Source organism: Marmota flaviventris, chromosome 8 (genome assembly GCF_047511675.1).
Source record: "Marmota flaviventris isolate mMarFla1 chromosome 8, mMarFla1.hap1, whole genome shotgun sequence".
In the NCBI taxonomy this organism is placed as follows: Eukaryota; Metazoa; Chordata; class Mammalia; order Rodentia; family Sciuridae; genus Marmota; species Marmota flaviventris.
This window is the reverse complement of record NC_092505.1, coordinates 11,099,869-11,123,690: the sequence shown is the minus strand read 5'-3', so window position 1 is coordinate 11,123,690 and position 23,822 is coordinate 11,099,869. Positions and strand designations below refer to the sequence as shown.

Genomic DNA, 23,822 nt, shown 5'->3' with positions numbered 1-23,822 from the left:
TTGAACTATTCTCAAGTATCACGAGAAACCCAGGGATTTTAAACTGGAAAACTAGCCAAATTTGAGATGCAAGAGTCTGAGGATTAAAGCACAGACCAGAGCCAGAGAGTCTGGGTTGAAATCCTGACTTTACTCCATTGTAATTGCATGAGCTTGAACAAGTTTCTAAACTCTCTAGGTACCTCAGCTGCTTCATCTACATATTATGAGGACCAGGACCATAATACCTTCCTTTTAGGTAAACCTTCCAGGTAAGGTTTACCTGGATTAAGATCAGCAGTGTGGTCTTGCCCAAAAGTTATTTATGAGGTTTACATGATTAAGATTTGTAAAAAGCTTGCAAAAGCACCTGGCACAGAGTAAACAACCCAGCATGTAACCTCTGCACATACTGCTCATTACATAAACAAATGCATCAAACTTCTGGAACAGGCAGATTTTTGACACCAAGAAACGGGTCATCAGCACTTTGCCTGAGGCGTTAGTGCAGCCCCATTCTCTGGGGCTAATATACCACTGTGGCTTGATCTTCAGAACACAAGCTGCACAGCACGGAGGGAGGGTTACCTCAGTACCTACCATCAATGTGGGACACAGGAATGCTGGCATCGTCGGCATCTTGCTTCGTCATGGTGGCCTGCAGCGTACTGGCCTCCTGGACAAAGTCAGATGCTTTGTCTGTGTATGAATAAGGATTTGCCACCAATGTCAGTAAAATCTGGGCAGTAAAAAGCCAAATGGAAAACATTTAGATAGTCATGAGTTTTGGGGAAAAAAAGGCCAAAAGCCAATGGTCAAAAATCAAGAACTAAAAATGTTAACAGTCCTTAGTGAGTAGTTTTATTGTAAAGTTCTTGTTTTTTTAACTTTTAATTAGATTTAAAACAAAACAAAACAAACCTCTGTTTTGTATACTGTTCCTCTAATACTGCATTTAGTCTATTCCTATTCCCCTGTGCAAAAACTCCTGAAAGGAAATGAAACAGCAAGCAGTGACTTACTCCTTTTTCACAGATCCTACAACTGAGTGGATTCTGAGGTATCAGCAGAATTAAGAAGCCAGCTGAAACTAACACCAATACTCCTCAAACTATTTCATGAAATAGAAAAAGAGGGAACACTTCCAAACACGTTCTATAAGGCCAATATGACCCTGTTCCAAAACCAGTCAAAGACACATCAAAGAAAGAAAACTTCAGACCAATATCTCTAATGAATATAGATACAAAAATTCTCAATAAAATTCTGGCAAACCGAATACAAAAACGTATTAAAAAGATAATGCATCACGATCAAGTGGGGCTCATCCCGAGGATGCAAGGTTAGTTCAACATCCGGAAATCAATAAATGTAATTCATCACATCAACAGACTCAAAGATAAAAATCATTTGATCAGCTCAACAGATGAAGAGAAAACATTTGACAAAATACAGCACCCCTTTCATGTTCAAAACACTAGAAAAACTAGGGGTAACAGGAATATATCTCAACATTGTAAAAGCTATCTATGCTAAGCCCTAGGCCAACATCATTCTAAATGGAGAAAAACTGAAAGCATTCCCTCTAAAACCTGGAACAAGACAGGGATGCCCTCTTTCACCACTTCTATCTAACATAGTTCTTGAAACTCTAGCCAGAGCAATTAGACAAAAGAAATTAAAGGGATATGGATAGGAAAAGAAGAACTCAAATTATCACTATTCGCCAACAATATGACTCAATACTTAGAAGACCCAAAAAATTCTACCAGAAATCTTCTAGAACTAGTAAATTAATTCAGCAAAGCAGCAGGATATAAAATCAACACCCATAAATCATAGGCATTTCTGTACATCAGTGACAAATCCTCAGAAAGAAACTAGGAAAACCACCCCATTTACAATAGTCTCAAAAATAAATAAATAAATAAAATACTTGGGAATCAACTTAAGGAAAGAGGTGAAAGCCCTCTACAATGAAAATTACAGAACACTAAAGAATTAAAGAAGACCTTAGAAGATGGAAAGATCTAACTTGTTCTTGGATAGGCAGAATTAGTATTGTCAAAATGACCATACTACCAAAAGCACTATACAGATTCAACACAATCCCAATCAAAATTCCAATGACATTCTTCATAGAAATAGAAAGAGCAACCATAAAATTCATCTGGATAAAAATAAGAGACCCAGAATAGCCAAAGCAATCCTTAGCAAGAAGAATAAAGCTGGTGGCATTACTATTCCAGATGTTATTAAACTATACTGCAGAGCAACAGTATCAAAAACAGCATGGTACTGGCACCAAAATAGACCTGTAGACCAATGGCACAGGATAGAGGACATAGAGACAAACCCACACAATTACAGTTATCTCATATTAGACAAAGGTGTCAAAAACGTATTTTAGAGAAAAAATAGCCTCTTCAACAAATGGGTGCTAGGAAAACTGTAAATTCACATGTAACCAAATCAAATTAAACCTCTATCTCTCACCATGCACAAAATTGAACTCAAAGTGGATCAAGGACCTAGGAATTAAACCAGAGACCTTGTGCCTAATGGAAGAAAAAGTAGGCCCAAATCTCCATCATGTCAGATTAGGCCCCAACTTCCAAATAAGACTCCTATAATCCAAGAATTAAAACCAAGAATCAATAAATGGGATGGATTCAAACTAAAAAGCTTCTTCTCCTCAAAACAAACAATTAGTGAGGTGAATAGGGAGTCTATAGAATGGGAGCAAATCTTTACCACAAGCACATCAGAGCACTAATCTCTAAGATATATAAAGCACTCAAAAACCTTAACACTAAAAACAACAAATGACCCAATCAATAAATGGGACAAGGACAGTGACAGACACTTCTCAGAAAAGGTTATACAATCAATCAACCAATATATGAAAAAATGTTCATCATCACTAGCAATTAAGAGAAATGAAAATCAAAACTAAGATTTCATCTCACTCCAATCAGAATGGTAGTTATCACGCATACAAACAACAATAAGCATTGGTGAGGATGTGGGAGAAAAGGCACACTCATATATTGCTGGTGGGACTACAAATTGGTGCAGCCAATATGGAAAGCAGTACAGAGATTCATTGGAAAACTTGGAATGGAACCACCAGTTGACCCAGCTATCCCACTCCTTGGTTTATACCCAAAGGACTTAAAAATAGCATACTATAGTAACGCAGCCACATCAATGTTTATAGCAGTACAATTCACAATAGCTAAATTGTGAAACCAACCCAGATGCCCTTCAGTAGATGAATGGATAGGAAAACTTTGGTATATATACACAATTGAATATTACTCAGCATTAAAAGAGAATAAATCATGGTATTTGCAGGTAAATGGATGGAATTGGAGAATACAATGCTAAGTGAAGTAAGCCAATCCCAAAAAACCAAAGGCCAAGTGTTTTCTTTGATATGAGGATGCTGACTCATAATCGTGAAGGGAAGGGAACATGGGAGGAATGAAGAAACTTTAGATAGAGCAAAGGGGAAGAAGGGGAAGGGAGGGGCATGGGTGTAGGAAAGACGGTGGAATGAGTTAGACATCATTACCCTGAGTGCATGGATGAAGACACGAATGGTGTGAAAATACTTTGTGTACAACCACTGACTTGAAAATTGTGCTCTATATGTGTAAGATGAAAAGAATTGCATTCTGCCGTCTTATATAACAAATTAGAATAAATAATTTAATAATAATAATAATAAAAAGAAGCCAACTGAGATAAGGACCCTTCTGGTGCTGGCCCATCACAATCTCTGAGGGTGCCGAGAGAAAGCCACACATACTCCAGAACACGTCCCTCCTTGTAAGGATCTGGGCTTACCCGTTCCAGAAACTGAATCACAGTTTCCTTGCTCTCCTCTGCAGTGCTATCCAGGTGCTCCAGCCAGAGCTCCAGCTCCTTCCATGTGTGCTCAAACACGCCTGTGTCCCGCAGGATCTGTGAGCAAGTAATGCCACAGCATGGGTCAGAACAGAATCCACTTTCCATGGGAGCCATGGTAGTTTCATGCTTCCCCAGCATTAAGTGGAAACCAGGGAGCATGAATGTATTATCTAAAGGTTTAGTTTAAAAGTTGTTGCTTCCAAATAACCCCCATTATGGAAGGAACCTAAGAAAAGGAATCATTTCATGGTCTATCCAAGACAATGCGATTCCCCTTTCATTGCTGCTTAGTCCTTTCCCCCATTTCCTGAATTTGTAAGGGGAAAGAGTCGTCTGCCACTTAGGGGCTGGCATTCCACCTGGATTTTCACAAAGACCTAGGTAAATGTGGAATAACTGACCCGTCATAGCAACTCAACCTTTGGCCTATAGGAAACCCCCAAGGACACAGCCAGGCACACCATAGCATTTCAATGTGGTACCTCAACCTCAAGACCCAGACCTGAGCAAGAAGCACCACCACCAGAACAGAATCTGGTACCAGGCAGGATCTGAATCTATGGGGCTGAATAAATGACACCCCTAATGATCTGATGACAGAGACTTGAGGAGTTAAACAGCCATATAGCACAGAGCCCTGTAACGAAGGGTATGCACCCCAAACCCTGCAGTGTATCAATTCCACTCATCTGCCACTAGTGATGATAAAATGTGTCTGCCCTTGAGTTCACACCTGCACTACCTGAATGGAAAGGGCAACCTGCAGGAGTAAAGACTCAGCCATGGTCTTCAGGCAGCTCAGGTGAGATGGAGAAAGTAAAGTGAGATTATCAACCCTTCAAATAAAGTGAAAGGTCACATCTCTGTACCCTAAAAACAGTGAATGTGGTTTTTGTAGCACCCCCCAAGATATTTTTTGCAGAGCAAAAATGAAGCAATAGATTCCCTGCTATACTATAGCAAGTATAGTGTGCAATATGAGATGAATTGCATTCTGCCGTCATATATAACAAATTAGAATAAATTTGTTTATACTTATTTATACTTGCTATACTATAGTAAGACCTCAGGCAATTGTGGAAAAGTGAGAACCACATATGAGAAAGAGAAGTAAACAAAGCCCTCATTCTCTCCCACTGACTTTGGTGACACCTGTGCTGAGGGTAACAGACAAGATCAAAAAGGTTGAAAGCTTCAGAGAAGGCAGAGTCCAGGGATGAGAGAGCAAGCATTGACTATTAAATGGTTCCCCAGAGTACATATGGTATTTACTGAGTCTACAATGTGCTAGGCTACTACTTTATTACATTTAATCTTTTCTACCACCCTATGGTCTTATTGTTTCCATTCACCATGGGAAAACAATTCAGAGAAGTTAACTAGTTTATCCAGGCAACCCAGGAAGATATAGAACCAAACCAGAATTCAAATCCAGGAATCACACTTCAAAGCCCATGTTTTATCCCGTCACCATGCTGCTTCTCAGGAATGCAGCTAAGACACACTAAATTAAAACTACCCTAAAACCCTCTGCTGTAAACTTTACAACAGTTCCCATACAGTTCCTGAATTCAACAATTGCTCCCTAAGCACCTACTATAAGGAAGACCTATACAAACGCTTTCCAGAATTAAAACCTGGCAGAAGATGCTCACCTTTATGATCAGAAGTTTGGTCGATGACTTGAGCTGTAAATGGCTACTGGTCACAAACATTTTCATCAATAAGTAAAACACTGATCGTTCTCCTCCAACGATTTCTATATCTGGGCCTTCCTAGAGATTGAATAATATATTTTCAATATGTATAATTTTATATATATATATATATATATATATATACACACACACACACACACACACACACACACAAATATACACATACATTAAATTTTAGTATATAATTATATATCATAAAAATAACAAGGACCATTACTTGATGAGGAAACAGGTAACTACACCTCCACCTCATCTCATTTTAACTATCATTCAGCAAGAGTACAGTTATTCTACACATAAGGAACCTCAACTTATTCAAACCCCCCAACAGCACCCTTATAACAGCAAGTCAAACAGTAAACACAGGCAGCCCTCTCCACGTGCTGGCAAAGTTCTAGGCTCTTAACGTACACTGAACTCAACCCCTTTCTCCAACCCTGGAGGTGGTGGAATAGCTGCTACCCTATCTTACAGATGTGGGAACTAAAGCACCAGAAGGTAACTGGCTGTTTCCTGGGAACCAAGCTTAGGGAGCCCTGGAGTAGACACCGTATACTTGGTGGGTGGTGAAGAGGGAACGGAGGCCATCTGACACTGTCTAAGGGTGCAATGGGTTTACTTTATCAGATGCTTGTGCAAATATAATTGACTACTTATATGCAACTTATGCTCCTAAAAGGCTTTTGGGTTTAGAACACATGCCTATATATATAATTATATATCATAAAAATAACGAGGACCAAAAAGAAGTGCATGGAGCTCCAAATCCCCAGCTCATATTCTGTCAAGTCTGCAAAACTTACCATAGCCCCTGGCAATGAGGATGACACTAAACATGTAAAGTGCTGGGGTCTCAGCCTAGCAGACCATGCCAGCAGATGCATCTTACAAGCATAAGGTGGAGCACAGTATACAAATTAATGTCTTTAAACCAGTTCTGCCACAGCAAGAGGCCTCTGGTCAGTCTCCAACTAAATCATCAAGACCATTAGCCTAGTTCAGCAAGAGTGAAAAACAGTCAATGACACTCCCCACTTACTGCCTCTCTGGGGTGGGGTCCAGTGCCTCACAGCTCAGTAGGAAGCTGACAGAAGGATTCTGAGAGGTATGCCTGGGCCCCTCCTGGACCTCAACTCACAGCTGGGGCCTTGAACTTGTGCTTATTGCCCCAGCACCTTGTCTCTAGGTGGTGGGAACAGAGCAGCCCTATAAAGCATTTGCACACAGCCTAGCACATGGGAAGTCCTCAGGAAGAGTGGGCTTCAACTGTGATGAACGGAACCTTAGCAAAATGACTGCAGGGGGCATACATGTACCCCAGCAACACAGCATTCTTAGACCCTTCTGGAAATACCCCTTGTATAAAGTCCAACATGCCTTTCCATGGTATTAGTTCCTACAAAAATTCAACATAAGATCTAAGTCATTAAAAAAATGTGAGCTACTAAGAAGCAATGCTTAGACAATGCTTTAGTCTGGCTGGCCAGTTTTCCCTCACTGCACAGGAGTAACAAAAAAACACAGGGGTTGTTGTTTTGTTTTTTTTCTTCAGTACTGGTAATTGAACCCCATGATGCTCTACTACTGAGCTATATCCCCAGATCTTTTTACTTTTAAAATTTTGAGACAGGGTCTTACTAAGTTGCCCAGGCTAGCCTTGACTCAGATCCTCCTGTTTTAGCCTCCCGAACAGTTAGTGTGTATCACTGCACCCAGCTAAACATCCACAGGAAAACACCTCCTTCCTGCATGCTGAACTTCCCTCCATGAGTCAACATCATGCTCTATAAAAGCTCCTAGATGTTCCTGAGATACAAAGTGCTGTAAGGAGTGTTTGTTGACCTTCCCTTAATCCTTTGCTTGACCTGGCTTGGTGTCTATTCCCATGAGGACAAAGGAGAAGGAATGTATTTTATTTACATTTTTTTTTTTTTTTTTTTAATGACAAGAAAAACAAGCACTGAGATAGAAGCTAACAAGCCCAGCAAGTCTGGAAATCTCTACTTCCCACCTGTGTCTTCAACCACAGAAACTTGTTGGCAGGCAGCTCCAGGGCCACTTTTAGCATGTGGTGCTGCAGGATGGGTGGCACCTCCTCTCTCAGGCCCTGCTCGGAGATGATGCCTGTGATGGAAGTGAAGAACACAGACAAGAAGTAAGCCAATCCTAAAAATCCAAATGCCATAGTGGGGTTAGGAGGGAAAGCATGGGAGGATTAGACGAACTTTAGATAGGGCAAAGGGATGGGAGGGGAAGGGAGGGGGCATGGGGGTAGAAAAGATGGTAGAATAAGATGGACATCATTCCCCTAAGTACAAGCATGAAGACATGAATGATGTGAATATACTTTGTGTACAACAGAGATACGAAAAACTGTGCTATATATGTGTAATAAGAATTGTAATGCATTCTGCTGTCATATATAACAAATTAGAACTAAACACAGACAAAGAGTCATTCAGGTGTGGGTGCCTGGCAACTGCTACCCTGGCTAAAAGGACCAGATGAGGAACCCCATATCTAGAAAGAAAAAAGGATGTGGGTCTATCCCCATGTCCTATGCTCCCTCACACAGGTTATGTGAGAAATGCTGCCCCTGACATGCCTTGCTACCAGGCCTATCCAAATTCTTCAATAAAAAGCTCAAATTTCCCTTGCCCAAAATAACCCTTACCCATCACTCAGCCCATGCTGGCCTTGGCCTATACCTGGAATCATGGCCTCTAAGTGTGGGCCCTCCCTGATGTTATTCCTTACATGGGATGCAGGCCTTACTGCCCACGGGGCAGGTGTTTTGTGGACAGAGACTGTACTGTGGTCGCTGAGCCTGAGATAGGGCCCTTATCCTTTAGCCTGGTCTTTGGGTTTGTCCTTTGCTTGGGAAGGATACAACTACTAAGTCCTAAATGGCAATACTCTAGTATATTCTCAAGGCAAAGAAAACATTTCACCTTCAAATAATTTAAAAAGCTAATTACAGCTCTTAAAAAGGACTATTTCAATAGCTTATATAAATGCCAAGAATGGTATTTTTGCAAGTCTTCCTCTGTAGGCCCAATAGCAAAGTCAACTTTATCAGGCAAACCTGACCATTAGGGAGCCATGACCAGACTAGCATAATGTTACTTTTATGAGAAATGTTTTGAACCCAACTCATTGAGGTAAAAATACGAGGTAACTACTTTCAAGTGCCTCTGCATGAATGGTGTGGGATGTCCCTTCCATGGGGCTTTCTTTTCTGCAGCATGCTCTGCTCCCTTGAAAGTCAGTGTTACAATTAATGTCACCTGATCTGGGCTGTGGATTCAGGCTGGCTGGCTTCTCCCCTCTTCACACTTACTGCCTATGCTAAGTGTTCAGTTAATATTTAATGTGCCGGTAAACCACCCCCAACTTTTCTGATCCTCAGTCTGAAGCTCTGCTCACGTTTATCAGTGCCTACTTCAGCCTCGTGGTGGAAAGAGCAGCAGCTTTTCTGCAACCACTAATACAAACCTTTCAGGAGCTTGCTGAAGTCAAAGTTGTACTGCATGACCATGTGGGGGACCACCTTCTGGTAGAGGCATATGACCTGGAGCAGAATGGCTTTCAAAAGAATGGTTTCTGCATCGTCTGCACCAAAAGAAAACAGGCTGGATTAGGAAATGTCCTTGTTCTTGGATTTCGACTGGGAAGTGGCTGAGCCACCTGTGACACTGTATAGCGATCAATAGCATACTCAACACTAAGGCTGCCGACATATCCCCATGACAAGATGTAAGGCATCAACAAAAAGAAAAAGGCTAAGACTATGGAAAGGGTGGCTGCTCTCTCTGTGCTTTTGTGTCCTCATCTGAGCTCTGGAGATATACAGCAGGGCCCACGCCTATAGGATTTCTGTAAGGATTCAACAGGATCTAGATAGGAGAGACAAAGTTCATTACCTGGTCAACAAGGTCAAGTTAATTTATTTTAATATGAGGGGGACCACGTAGCCCACTTCCATCTACAGAGCAAAAGAGCCCCCTAATCCACACACCTATCGAGTGAAAGCCCAGAGCATATGACACACAGAATTCAAGTTTTCAGAGAGACAGTACTTGCCCTAAGCCAAAAAAGGACAAAAGATACATTCACCACCAGAGGGGCCCCTCTAGGTAGGAGCCATCCCAGGCTACTGTCAGCTCTTTCCTGGACAAACAAGAGATTCCCCCCATCCAGAAGCCCTTACCACTCTGGTGAGTCACATCGGCAGCTGGAATTCTGTCACCTCTTTTCTTCCCTTTCATATCATCCTGTTTTGTCTCTTGCTTTTTAAGTGACTGCCAGACCCACACGATAGTGTTCAGGTCTGGCAAAATCTAAATAGGAAAAAGCCAACAAATCATCATAGTAAACAATGAAGAGAAATAAATGAACCTGAGCATACTAACAGGAAGCAAGATGCAGAGGGGGAGGGGCACGTGTGCATGAGTGTGAATATTAGTACATGAGTGTTAGTGCATAAGAAAAAGGTGAGAGGCTGGGTGAGAACAGGCCCACATTCTTTTAAGCTCTGTTCTGTGGTGTAATTTCTGGAACTGTACATAGGCTTTGGTGAAAACAACAGAGCTAATAATGAGAACAAGCCCCTGAAGACTCATTCAGCAGGCTAGACTATGGGCCTGAAGAGATGATTCCTGAGGACCAGCTCCAGGGCACTTGGCCCAAATGACCCGGTTACTCTCAGAGCAGCTGACCAGTTTGCAAGAGTCTGGCCTTCCTTATTAGCAGAATCAGCCAAGGGTGGGGGCTTCCCTAGTCACCTAGCCCCTTCTCATGTAGGTTACAGTACACTCAGCACATGTGTGCAGCAGTGGGCCACTGGGCAAGGGAAGGGGCACAACAATGGCCCCTGATGAGACACAAGGTCCCACCTGAACCAGAACTCCACTACCAGTTCTGTGGGAGACCAAGTGCATCTTCTGAATTCTTACCTTGCCCAAGCACTTGTGGACTGTGCTAACTGTGAAACACATGTGGCACTTTTATCAGCTAATCCTCAGCATCTGTGCCACATTCTGCCTGCTGGCTCAAGGACACGTCACTTGGCTCCCACCCTCTGCACTTCCAGCTCGGCCCCTTCACCCTGTCCTGCCCAATGGTGAGGTCTGTAGGGAAAGGCCAAACCTGGGCCCGTGCCTACCTTGCTCAGGGCTTCTCTGAAGAGCAGCACAAACTCTCCCATCATCACAGCTGTGTACACGCCTGATTCTTGCCATAACTCTTTATTCAGGCAGTGGTCAATGGTTTTTAATGCTCTTTTCAAAATGACAGAAACAAGGGATAAAGCTGTGTATCTCACCGATGTGCTGTCCAACTGGGAAGAAAAAAGGCACTGAATCCACAAATGTCTCTAGATTTCTAAGCACTGGGTTGGCTGGCTCTTGCCCCTTCCTGGGTTACCACTAGGGAAAGCCATGTGAGATGGATAAACTCTACACTGTGAGACCTGGAGACCTTGTGCCCCCAAGATATCCTCTGGGTCAAACCTCGGCGGCTGCCAGGAAAGTGGTTACTAATGGTTTCTGTGGTCTGTTTTCAGTAAGCCTTCTCTGACAACCAATCAGACAACACAGATTATCTGCATTAAAAGCACAAAATCTCACCAGAACCCACCCACTGCTATTAAAAGCATTCCACATCAGGGAGAGACGGCAGAAAAACATGTCAGATTCTTCATGAAGAAAAACCACCTCCAAGGTCAGTGAGCAAGCTGTGATTCAGAAGGTAGCGTGTCTCTCAGAGGTTCAGGTGCTGGAAGCGTAGCTCCAGTGTGACAGCACTAACCTACAGAAGGTGTCAGATCATGGGGTGCCATTCTTCGAAGGGCTACAGAGGCCCAGGCTCTGGCCCAGACCAACTCAAGTGAACTGTGCATTCTCACATGATCCTAGTGATGCCACATTTGTTGGTATGGCAGCTCTGGGTGGGACACTCAAGATCTGAAGTGAGGAGGAACAAATGACCTCCTAACTAAATTTGAGTCTAATAACCACTACAGCTTGGTGTCCCAGCATTGCTATTAGCTGTGGATTTATTCCAAGTGGGCACACAGAATGTCTTGAGCCAGTAATGTCTGCAACCCCACAATTCCTTCAAAAGAAGGCCCCAAGCAAGGGCTCGCATGACACTAGAGGGTTGGGAACAAAGCCCAAGCCCCTTCTCATAAGTCCTTCTTGTTTCCTGTTTCTAAAATAAACTAACTCTTCAGCAATTTTTGAGGCAACACTGTAAGGGAGAAAACAAAAACAACTGATAATTGTAGTCCCCAGATCCACTTATACCAGTGGATCCCACTCATATGAAAAAGGTGTCTTGGGAAGGACACCTGGGAACACGGGCAAGACGGGGCTCAATGGCCCTGGGCCTGCACAGGATGGCACCGCCAGGAGAGGACTGTGTCCTCCCTCACTCCCTGAATCACTCTGTTGAGGGGATCTTGAGACAACACTGTAAGGGAGGGGAGGGAGGCCAGCCTTTCATCTTTCAGAATGCCAGGAGGAAGCAGGTGGGAGCACAAATGCAGCCCTCAAAAGAGCCATACCTGATCTATTCCTTTCAGTTCCATTTTCCTGTGAGCCCCTTGGGAAATATTAATGTTTCCCACAAAACATATGGACAAGCTAGATAGGCCCTCATTTTCTTATGAGGAAAGAACAAAAGACTTTCTGCCTCATCCCACATGGGTGTCCTCTCTGTTCCTGACCCACTGCCCAAACTCAGCACAAACCTGGAGGAAACCAAAAGATTCAATTGCATTGTCTACACCACTTTATGGTGACCGTGCCATCATCACTGGGCCAACTCATGTCTGTGTGACAAAGCTGACCCTGTTCCTACTGACATCATACATTCCAGCTTGCTTGAAAGAACAGAGGTGCCCCCTAGATGCCTACTCTCCCCAGGAAGAATTTAGTCGCTCAGGCCTAAAAGAGACTGGCAGGGCCCAGAACCCAGTTGTGCCAACGACTCACAGCCATTTACCTAAACCCATAATGCTGTGGTGAAACATATACAAGCCCTTTCAGCATGTGGCTCCTGATGGGACCTGGGGACCTCTTTAATAAATTAAAATGTAAAATATAAGTACCTATTTTTTTTCACCAATGTGTCCTTCAAAAATGACTAAAAATAAATGTTGCAATGAAATCTTAACACCAATCATCTGAATCAAAAAAGAAAAACTTTGCTGGCAAATTTCAGCCCCATGCTGCTCAAAATTCTAAACTGATAATATTTTAATAAAGGAGCTTCCCTTTCTGATTCTAACATTTCTCCCACCCTAGGCAGGACTAGAGAGGCAAGAAGTATCCAGAGGTTCCTGCCATGTGCTGGAGAAGGACAGATATGGAACCCCAGTCACACCTAGAAGGAGTGGCTTCCGCTCCAAGGTCCTTGCCCCACATATATAGATTTGTCACTTGTGGGCCATTTTAAGCTAAAATCCCGTCCTAGAAGCCTCAGAGGCACTGTGACGAAATACAATCTAATAGTCAGGCTGGTATTCTCAGAACACTCAAGCACACAGCCAGAGAGTTTAGCAGGAAAAAGTTCCAGAAGTGGGGCAACCCATGACCTACATTTAATGCCTGAGTGAACATGATCTTATTGCACACCAGGGGCACTGTGGTCACCATCACCATCGCCAGGAGCCGTGGCAAGGGGATAAACTCTCTGGTCCAAAATGCTCGGGAAACCTCTGGTTGGGCCTCATAGATCTGGAGAAAAAGAAGAAAAGAAATTTGACTGGTGCTAGAAATAAGTTTTAAACCTGAAGCTAATTTTAAGAACCCAACACTGAAGCTATTCCAATCAAATAATTAGCAATAAAGGTCAGACTGGCCACTAGGAGCAAGGTTAGAATTAACCCCAAATTCACTTGTTAAAGAAAAATACGGTTACCACTCTGGCATCATCAGAGCAGTGACTTCCAAAGCAGAGCTTGGCCTGGTCTGGGGAGCCTCTGATGGTGAATCGATCACTGCTGGAACTAACAGTGGTATCACTATCAACCACTGCACTTAACAGGCACCTGACAAATCACATCATCTTTTTAAAGTTTCACGATCCCTTTGGGGTAGGGACAACCAACATTAAAAATAAAATGTGCTTATGGATGGCAAAACTGGCCCTCAATGAGGTTAAGTGACTTCCCTTGAACCACATGGGAATGTGGTTTAATAATACTACTTAATAAGCAGTCAAATTAAAGACTCAACTCAGGCTGCAGAGACCAAGCACTTGCCCCTCAGTGAGGCTGGGAGGACAGTACCAGAAGCAGCTGCCAGAAGACGTCCATCCTCCCCCATTAAGGGGCAAGGCACATCCTTCTCACCTGGAAATACACATGGGAACTGCACATGCACCTAAATTCTCATACATGAAACAGATAATGCTGGGTCCAGACTGAGGCACAAGAAAATAATCCCAGGTACTTCATCACTAAGAAGGCCATAAATCAGAGCAAAAAAGCTTAACTGAGCCAGGCAATACTGCCAAAGAATGTATAATAAGTTCAGGTTGAGCATCCCTAATCTGAAAATTCAAAATCCAAAGCTTTTTGAATGCCAACATGCTTCTATGCAAATATTTCAAAATCCAAAAACTCTAAAATCAGAAACACTTTTAACCCCAAGCATTTTGAGTAGGGATATTCAACCTGTACCTCCAATGTTTGGTGAGGGGGATGCAAACATCCAATAGTTCATTTCAGGTTATTCTATGGACTTGAAACCAATCTTTAAAAACTGTCCTGCAATTCAGATATTTCACTAACTCTGGCTTCATTGTGCTCAGACTTAACAAGATTTCACCTAAAGCAACATCATAATGAGGAAGATAAATTGGATCAACAGATTCAAAAGAAATAAAGCTCAAAATTCAGCTCACTGAAAATCAACATGCTCTACTCAAAGAATAAGGTCAAGTTAACATCATCTAAAATAGCCCTTTAACCCTGGAGGGAGGTCTCCCCCCCCCCCGTCCCTTGCACACCTGACCAGACCAGAATGCCTGGCATTCCCCCAGCTCCTCATGCTCTGCCCTGCCCCAGCCAACAGGTACTTTTTACCTTGTTTAGTAGTTTAATATTATTTAGCCAAGTGGACTTCACTCTTGGAAGAAAGGAAAACGTGACCTCCTTGAAGTATTTGTTCAGCAAGTCCGGGCACACCTTAAGGATGTTCACCACAAGCTCAGCCACCAGCTCATCCTCAGCTGCTGTTTTCAAACCCAACAAGAAGTGTAAGAGTGTCAGGTTGCCTCCTCTATTAAGGACAGAGACAAGAGGCAAGAGTCAACAAGGACAATTCAAAATGTGCTCAGAGCTGGAGCAACTCTCAGAGACAGAGGAGTAACAGGGCAATGGGCAAATGTCCCCCAGGGTACAAAGTGGCATGTAGGGTTTCAGTGCCACAGGAGAGGGCTTCAATTCCACCCCCTAATCCTGAGTGGCTGAAAGGGCCCCTACCTTGTCCTACTCTCATCCCTGCTTTCCTCCTTCCCTCCCTCAAGTTCAGTTTGACTTAAAATGAAGACAGCGACCTCTTTATGCTGCCAGTCAGCTACAGTCTGCCTAGAAGGCAAAGCTACTTTAAAAAAACAAGGCAAAACCAGCAAGCAGGACTCCCTCCCCCAATTTCTTTCTTCCTTTCCTTTGGTATTCAATTCAATGGGGATTTATTGAATAATAATTATGTTCTTATAGTAATAACATCCTATGCCCCTTAATTTTTTAAGACTTATTTTTTAGCCAACACATAAAATCTTAAAAACTATCTACCAATGGAATGCCATGTAACATCGCAATACAAGGATGCACTGCATAATGTTTACAGCAGGTTAAACATGTTTATCTCTTCAAACATTTATCATTTCTTTATGGTGGAAACTTCCAAAACCCTTTGTTCTGCCCTCTCCAGATTTCCCCAACCATACAAAAAAGCATAAGCTAAATATGTATATATTGTGTATATATGTGAGTATAAAAAATATAGATAGGAAAGGCATTTTTCTTCTGAAAGGATAGTTTTGTTTTTTTTTTTTCATATGAAGTCAGAGCTCATGCGTTGCCACAAGGTCCATAATGACATCAAATTAATTCTAAAATACTACAAGACAGCATAAAGCCTTTGTGTACATCTTCTGCCCTCTATTTCTGGTTTATTTAGTACTGGGAAAAATCCACTGTTCGAAAGTATTCAAAATTTTTCATTCTTCTAGAGTATGAAAAGATGATCTTCGAGAGCATGAAAAGATGATTCAAAGTAAAAGTAAGGAAAACTTGCAGACCCTGTATCACATAAAGAGAGCAATAACCCCAGGATCTACACAGCCAAAGCACAGACTCTAGGTTTTATTTATCTATCCTGAAGTCTTGGTGCTCTATGTCTTGAATCTCCTCATAAATTGACTGAAACTAAAATGCTAAATGATAGCTGCATATATAAAATTTTCTCTAAAACCGAATTAGCATATAATTTTATTTGAAAAGTATTCTTTTAAGAGAAAGGTGTAAAAAAATTTTAAAAGATGCAAAATTCTTTATATAAAAATTTCATGAACAAAAGAAATATAGTTTCTACTATCAAATGAAAAGAACATTAAGTCTACCAATAGTGCCAAAAATACCACACATACTTATTATTTTAATAAACAGTGTAATAAAATGAACAGCACTTATACTGATACGGTTGCAACGCACACCAGATGCTGCCCCTGGAAGTTGCCATGCTCCACCCCTCTGAGGCAGGCATTACTTTTATTTCCATTTGATAAATGAGTTAAATAAGGCAGAGAGGATATGTAATCTGCTAAGGTCTCAGGGCCGTTAGAATTAGAGTAGGTCTGCAGAGTTAAATTAGCTAGGTTAGCTGTCTAATTTGACCCACACCCACACCACAGCCCACCACCTAGCTTTATACATGTAAAGAGTTTTGGGGGAACTCAGTTACACCCATTTATCTACGTCTATGGCCACGCCAGTGCTGTAATGGCACAGCTAAGCAATCACAACAAACTATGGCTTGCCAAGCCTAAAATACCATCTGGTTCTTGAAATCAGTGACAAGGCTGAGACAGGCAAAAAGACGCTGACAGAGGAGGGAGTACTTCAGAGAGAGTGGCAAGGGCAGACCTCCCTGAAGAGGTGACTTTTCTACAGGAACCTGGACAAAAAGAGGGACGAGCCACACAACTGTCAGGGAAGCACGTGTTTCCACCTCCTCAAGGTCTCCCATCACTATCCACAAACATAGCTCCCCTCCTCTCCCTCAACATAGCATTTATTTTATGCTAGTGGCTTCAAAATTCATGAAAACAACAGGTTATTCCAAAAAGACCCACACCCTCAATTTGACTCAATGTGCTCATTAAGTGATCATCTATTTCATGGGTCTTGTTATGGAGGTAAAAATGCTTTAAAAGGAGCTGGGGTTGTGGCTCAGTAGTAGAGCGCTCGCCTATCATGTGCAAGGCCCTGGATTGGATCCTCAGCACCATATGAAAATAAATAAATAAAAATAAATGTATTGTGTCCAACTACAACTAAAAAATAAATATCAAAAAAAAAAAACCACTTTAAAGGTGTGTGGGGGGTGCGTATGTGTTTTCAGCATGGTTAAGATTTTTATTAGATTATAAAAATGCAGTTACAGTTGAGCAGAGATATAAACTCATTCACAATGATGAGATAAATACACTTCACTAAGAGAAAACTTAAAGAAGGAAAAAAATGATGTGGCAAGCTGAAATCAGAATAATCTCAGAATTGAAATGAGTGCAAAGTCACAAGCAGGCAGAATAATTCCCATCACGTTATCCCATTCTGAAAGAATCAGGCATTTTCTGACTACCTGAAACTATAAGTAAATCACACTATCTAAACCCTTAAAATAAAATGCTATGCAGTCAAAGGGGGATGAGGGATAAGTCATTCACAATAACCAGAAAACATATCCAACATTTTTATTGTCAAATGAGAAAAAAGTAGGTTTATTATTTTAGTGATTTAAAAAATATGTATTGGAGTTATATCATTAACAACTACTGAGTTATTAAGACAGTTATGGAACCAGACTTCCTGAGTTCAAATGCAAACTGAAGTATCTTGACCTCTCTGTGACCATTTTTTTCCTCTAGGAAATCAGGATAATATGGTACCTATGTTGGGACCATGTGAGGTCATGTCAGAGTTCCCCTCGTGGGAAAGCTGACTTAAGCGACTCACTCTTGGATCCAGCTGACCACCACCACCATCTCTAAGTAAACAACTGAACACTTCAGTTACCCATGTGTCTAGAACAATTGCTACACTGAGGCCTCTGCCCCTGAGGGGACACAAATAGAAGCTCTCTGGGCCCCCAACTGCCCAGCCCTAAAATGAGTTAGATAATGTCCACAATTTCAGTCCTAACCTACCACAGGAGGACTTGAGGAGCATACACAACGGGGTTCATAAGAATGTTGTACTTTACCTGCCAAAGGTACCCAAAGATGCATCATAAAAATTAATGCCATGCTTGAGAGAACAGCAAAGATCCATCAGGAAGTTATGCACAAGCTCCCTCACCATGGCTTTCCCTGCTTCTTCAGCAGACACCTATAAGGGTTTAAAAAGCTTCAGTGATTCACAAGCTCATAAACCTTGATAATAGCTATAGAATAAAAAACAGGACAGTATCACCTCAGAAAACATTTAAAATCAAACACTTGGATGTTATTCCGAAAGAAAACAAAAGAAAAACAACCGAAATATATTGATCAAGATGAAAGAATACTCTAAGGAAGGCAAGTCAAAACCTGTTTTGATAAATGCTTAAAAATGATTTAATTTCTCATACTTCTGAATAAAATTCCACATTTGGGAGTGTTTTTTATTAAGCCTGTGGAGCTTCCGGCTACGGGAACATAAAAAAACATGTTCAAAACAAGAGGATACCAGCAAGTCACTGAGATAAAAGGAAGCATAGCAGAATCTAGACAGGCAATTACCATGTAGTTAACAGGAAGGCTGCACCTTCAACTCCACTGGCCGAGTCCATTTCAGAAATACCCCAAGGAAAATAAAAACAAGGAAACTCAATACACATGGGGGTCAATGTTGAGAGCAACTGTTTTAACACGTGAGTTAACTATCACAAATAAGCTACCCACGTCAGTAGGTAAGGAACTGTGAAGTCTCTTAGCATCCTCAAGTAAAAGAAAAAAACTCTGAAACTCCAAAAACTAGATATGAAAAAAAGAGAAGGAAAAAAAGAAGAGGCCGACTGAGAGGAGGAAGAGTGAACCTGGAGGAGCCCTATAAATCTATGGCGTGGGCACTGCATGTGGAATTTAAGATGTCAGTCAGCCACAGGGAGTCATAGTTTTCTCATTAAAAAAATAAATACAGTGTACTATCACAATGACCCCAAGGTTAGGAAAAAATTCCTATTGTAAAAATTAAAAATTTTTAAAAATCATATTGTGTTTAACAAACAATAATATAACCATATAGCCAAAAGAAAAGAGATCAAATGAGAGGACTGTTTTTTGAGTATGGACTAGAGTACAGATGCTTCAGTCTCCTGAGGATCACATTTCAGCACTGGGGTCAACTGAGACTGCACCTTGTCTGCCTCAGGGTTTTCCAGCGCCACGTCGACAATCCCATTCCAGCTGTAGAGAGACGCTATGTGGTTCAGCAACTGCCCAGTAAAGAAACGAACCTTCTGTGTTTTTGTGATACTTTTACTGTGAACTACCTGAAAATAATAGTAAAACAAATGAAGCTTAAAGAACTGCTTATCTTTTGCTTAACTAAATTTACATTTACATATGGTTTCATGCCTCCCTTACTTAAGCAGCTAAGCTTTTTCTACATCGTTAACAATTCCTTTAGAGGGCTGGGGGTGTAGCTCAGTGGTACAGCACTTGGCTAGCACATGTGAGGCACTGGGTTTGATCCTTGGCACCACATAAAAATAAATAAAGAAAATTTAAATTATTGTGTCCATCTACAACTAAAAAAAAAAAATACTTAAAAAAGATTTCCTTTAGAGCATCATTTGAAAGCTGAATACCATTCTATGCCATGAGCAGACCACAACTTACTTAAACAATCCCCTGTGGTGACAATCAAGGTGCTTCCACATTCTACCTATTCCCCATAAAACCATGAACAGGTCCTCGCAGTCTTCACTACATCTCTGACTAGGAACCTGCTGTGGTTCTTAAAAATGGAAATGTGACATAAGTCCTCAAACCCACGCTAAAATGTCTGGTGGTATGACCCACATACACGTATTTCAACATATCCCTATGTGGTTTTGGTGGATATTCCAGTTCAGAGTGACCTTAACTCAAGAGTCCACCAACACAAGACCTTTGACATACGGTAGCAGAACTGTCTTCCACAGGGCTACAACACCTTCTCTAATCAAAGCATCTTTGCCAGCATTATCATTTACTTTTTTAAAATTGCTATTCTGGGAGGTTAAAAAAAAAAAAAAAAAAAAAACCTCTATGTCATTATTTGTATTATAGTAATATTTGTATTACCTTAGGTAAGCTGATGGGGGGAGTGGGGGCTGTCTTGTGCACTGTAAGATGTACAACAGCATCCCTGATCCCCACCCACTGCTTTTCCCTAGCCTATATAACTGTAGCCTCCAGAGCCCTGAACATGCCAAGAACCATTTCTTCAATCACTAGGAGAAAACAAACAACACATACACCCATCACCAAACACATACCTTTGTTTTCAGGGTAGATAACAAAATGTTGATGGTAGAAATCCTATCTTCCTTTATGCCTGAGCTAAAAATGCAAGGAATAAATTCTGAAAGTAAAAGTTTCAAAACATTAAACTCAGAAAATGAGAACAGATGAGAGAATAACTGTTTAAATGGTACAAAAGACAACACCATGTGCCTTTAAAAAAAGTTTTATCTTTCTTGATTATACAAATTCATTGTAAGAAAACCCAGTTATGTGACACAAGAAATTAAGAGTACCTAAAGTATTAAATAATTTTTAAGAAGTTCAGTCATTTTTTTAATCTCATTTTACTTTCATTTTCTTCCACTAAGTAAAATGATCTCAATACTGAATATTTGAAAGGGAGTTTATAGTATGATAAATCTAAAATTTATTTCTTGCTTAGACTTGCTCAGAAATGTTTAAAATGATAGTCATTAATTTACTGGCTGGTGGTGGGTAATTCGAGGGGAATTTTGTTTGCTTTTTGCTTTGTGCTTTCTTTTCATATTTCTCGATCACCAGGGAGACAGAGGCTTTGTCATTACTAATGCACTGGTTCCACTGGATAGAAGCATTGACACAATTACAATTTTACTCATTTCATGCATGCTTCATGGGCACAGATAACTTCTAAAAAATTCTTTTTTTTTTTTTTTTTTTTTTTTGTCGTTGTATATGGACAGCATGACTTTATTTTATTTGCTTATTTTTGTATGTGGTGCTGAGGATTGAACCCAGTGCCTCACACATGCCAGGCAAGCACTCTGCCACTGAGCCACAGCCCCAGCCCCAAATTTATTATTCTTACAAAAAAAAAAAAAAAAAAAATCAGAAAATACCAAGCAAACCAAAAGTATAAGATTTAAAATCAACCATAACCTTGACTCCCAAAGGTGACACCACTGACATCTGAATTAACTGTTAGCCTTCTGATGAATACAGACTACTTTATTTAACTGTCAGTAAAATGGGATCATATTTTATAACTTATGACTAAGTTTACATCTAATCATAAAACACTGAAAAATTCTGATGTCAGCATATTCCTAAACTCCCTTTGTTCAACCAGTCTCTTCCTGGTGATAGTTAATAAGAGTCCAATTTCCAGTTTATATGATAAAAGTATCTCTTAACCAAATCTCTACTCGCATCCTTAACTACTTAGGAAAAATGACTACACATGAAATTGCTGAATCAAGCATCTTAAATGCTATGATACATAAGGCCAGTTGCCCTGCAGAAACCTATCCCTTTGGCCCCTTATTCTTCAGTTAAATGCCAACTGGCTGAGAGGACACAAGGGAATTATGAAGATACACCTTGCCCCAACAGCAGCAGCAGCAGGACATCCTAAACCTAGTTCCTGGCAAAGGGCAAAGCAAGGAAAGAATTGTCTGCAACATCATGCAAAGAGAGTACATTTCCTCTTCCATGATGTTCTACCATGGCAGTGATGGAGCCCTGTCAGACTAGGCTGACAACATACAGGTTGACCTCTGCCCCACCCCATTCTGGAGGAAGCTCCCGTCTCCCACCCTGGGAGAGGCAGAAGAGCTCCCCCAGGAGACACCGGTCATACAGCACCCTGGTCATCCACCAAGGATGACTCTCAGAGTTCTACCCATGGACATGGGACATGGTTCCAAGAACTTACTGAGTAATTCCCAGATGCTGAACTATGTTGTATTTATCATCAAACCCAATCTCTTGATAAAACACAGTGGTCCTACTTAAAATCAGCAAACTACAGTGATGCATCCATGTCAATGTTTATAGCAGCTCAATGCACAACAGCTAAACTATGAAACCAACTTAGGCGTACTTCATTAGAGAATGGATATACATATTCAATGGAATATCACTCAGCTTTAAAGAATGAAATTATGGCATTTACTAAATGGATGAAGCTTGAGAATATCATGCTAAGCAAAATAAGCCAATCTCAAAAAACCAAAGGCCAAATGTTTTCTCTAGTATATGGATGCTAATTCACAATAAGGGCAGGTGGGACACTAGAGAGGAGTGGAGTTACCTTGGATTGGGCAGAGGAAAGTGAAGGGAGGGGAAGGAATGTGGGAATGAGAAGGATGGTAGAATGGAACAGACATTATTGCTTTACGTATATATAGACTGCATGACCAATGTGATTCTGCAACATGTGCACTCAGAAAAATGAGAAATCACATCCCATCTATGAATATCAAAGTATATAAATCCATTCTACTGTCATGTATAACTAATTAAAACAAATTTAAAATTTAAAATTAAAAAACAAAAACAAAAACACAATCGTCCTAATAAACTATGCTAAGGCTTGTTCTACAGAGACAGTCACCAAGTGGTCAAATGTGAGCTTTCCAGAGCCCTGTTACTAATGTTCTGATAACTTGAAGCAAACTCACTAAGTTTTTATTTATTGGGGATCAAACCCAGGGTCTTGCACATGCTAAGCAAACACTCTACCACTAGGCTACTCCCCAATACTATAAACTATTTTTTTAAATGGAATTACTAAGAAAAGCCAGGAAGCAAGGGCTAGGAATCTGTGTATATTTTAGAGGCAAAGTCATAAAGCCTCCTTGCTTGCCTCTCTGGGTCTGCACTGCTCCTTTGTTAGGGCACTGCCCAGCATTCCAGACGGCTTTACAGGAGGAATGCCTGGCTCAGTCATGCTGAGTAGCAATCAAGATGGCATTGTCCATAGATTTGCCCTATACATGTCCTTCATGCCAGTGTACCTGGCAGCTGCAAAAGCGGCAGACTTCTGGAAGAAACAGTTTGAGGCAAGCTTTTCAGAACCACAACAAGTGGGCTCTCCTAAGGGACAAAGGGAACACCTACCTTTCAGCTCCAGCACTTGCCCTATAGTGCTGTCATCACCAGCAATTAAGAAAGAGAGGGCGAATTGGATGTAGGCCAGCCGGACATCAGGCACTCCCTGGAGGACAAAAGAGACCCACATGTCACGTGCACCTCTCACACAGAGCCACAGGAGGAACGCAGCTGCATGCACACATCTCTCAGCTCAGCATCACCAGCCTCCCAGTCTTGTCCCAGTTATTAGGGGATGGATGTCTAAGGCCAATTCCCACTCTTTATGGAAAGCACAGGATTCTGTTTTGGGTTTGTTTGTTTGTTTTTGTTTTTGCTTTTCCCTCTCCTTAGTCTTCTCTACTTTCTCTTTTCAAATCCTATTTTTAAAAAAAGCCTGAGTAACAAGTTTTATTCCCTTGCCTAACTTAACATGTACATTTCTTTAGTTTATGGGACAGGCTGGTGTAGGGCAAAAGATACCCTGCTAAGATCCATGTTTTCCATGTTTGCCAATAAAGATAACCCACCTATGTTTTTGAAAATCTAGTGATTATAGAAAGACTGGTGCTGTTTTTGATGAGAAGCCAAGGTGATGTCTGGTCTTTATTAGATATTATAAATAAGGTATGAACTCAG

At 41.2% G+C, this 23,822-nt stretch overlaps 1 protein-coding gene across 1 annotated transcript in view; it reads right to left on the bottom strand.

Annotated features, from left to right (window-relative positions):
* Urb1 (URB1 ribosome biogenesis homolog) overlaps positions 1-23,822 on the bottom strand; it is a 69,199-nt gene that overhangs the window by 35,002 nt on the left and 10,375 nt on the right. The window contains exons 5-17 of the mRNA XM_027929313.2: positions 23,214-23,310; positions 20,366-20,451; positions 19,241-19,375; positions 18,107-18,231; positions 14,704-14,899; positions 13,214-13,351; positions 10,777-10,950; positions 9,823-9,952; positions 9,108-9,224; positions 7,624-7,736; positions 5,550-5,669; positions 3,832-3,948; positions 580-718 (exon numbers count right to left, since the gene is read on the bottom strand). Coding sequence (XP_027785114.2) covers positions 580-718; positions 3,832-3,948; positions 5,550-5,669; positions 7,624-7,736; positions 9,108-9,224; positions 9,823-9,952; positions 10,777-10,950; positions 13,214-13,351; positions 14,704-14,899; positions 18,107-18,231; positions 19,241-19,375; positions 20,366-20,451; positions 23,214-23,310 — 1,687 coding nt within the window. The remainder of the gene's footprint in view (positions 1-579; positions 719-3,831; positions 3,949-5,549; positions 5,670-7,623; positions 7,737-9,107; positions 9,225-9,822; positions 9,953-10,776; positions 10,951-13,213; positions 13,352-14,703; positions 14,900-18,106; positions 18,232-19,240; positions 19,376-20,365; positions 20,452-23,213; positions 23,311-23,822) is intronic.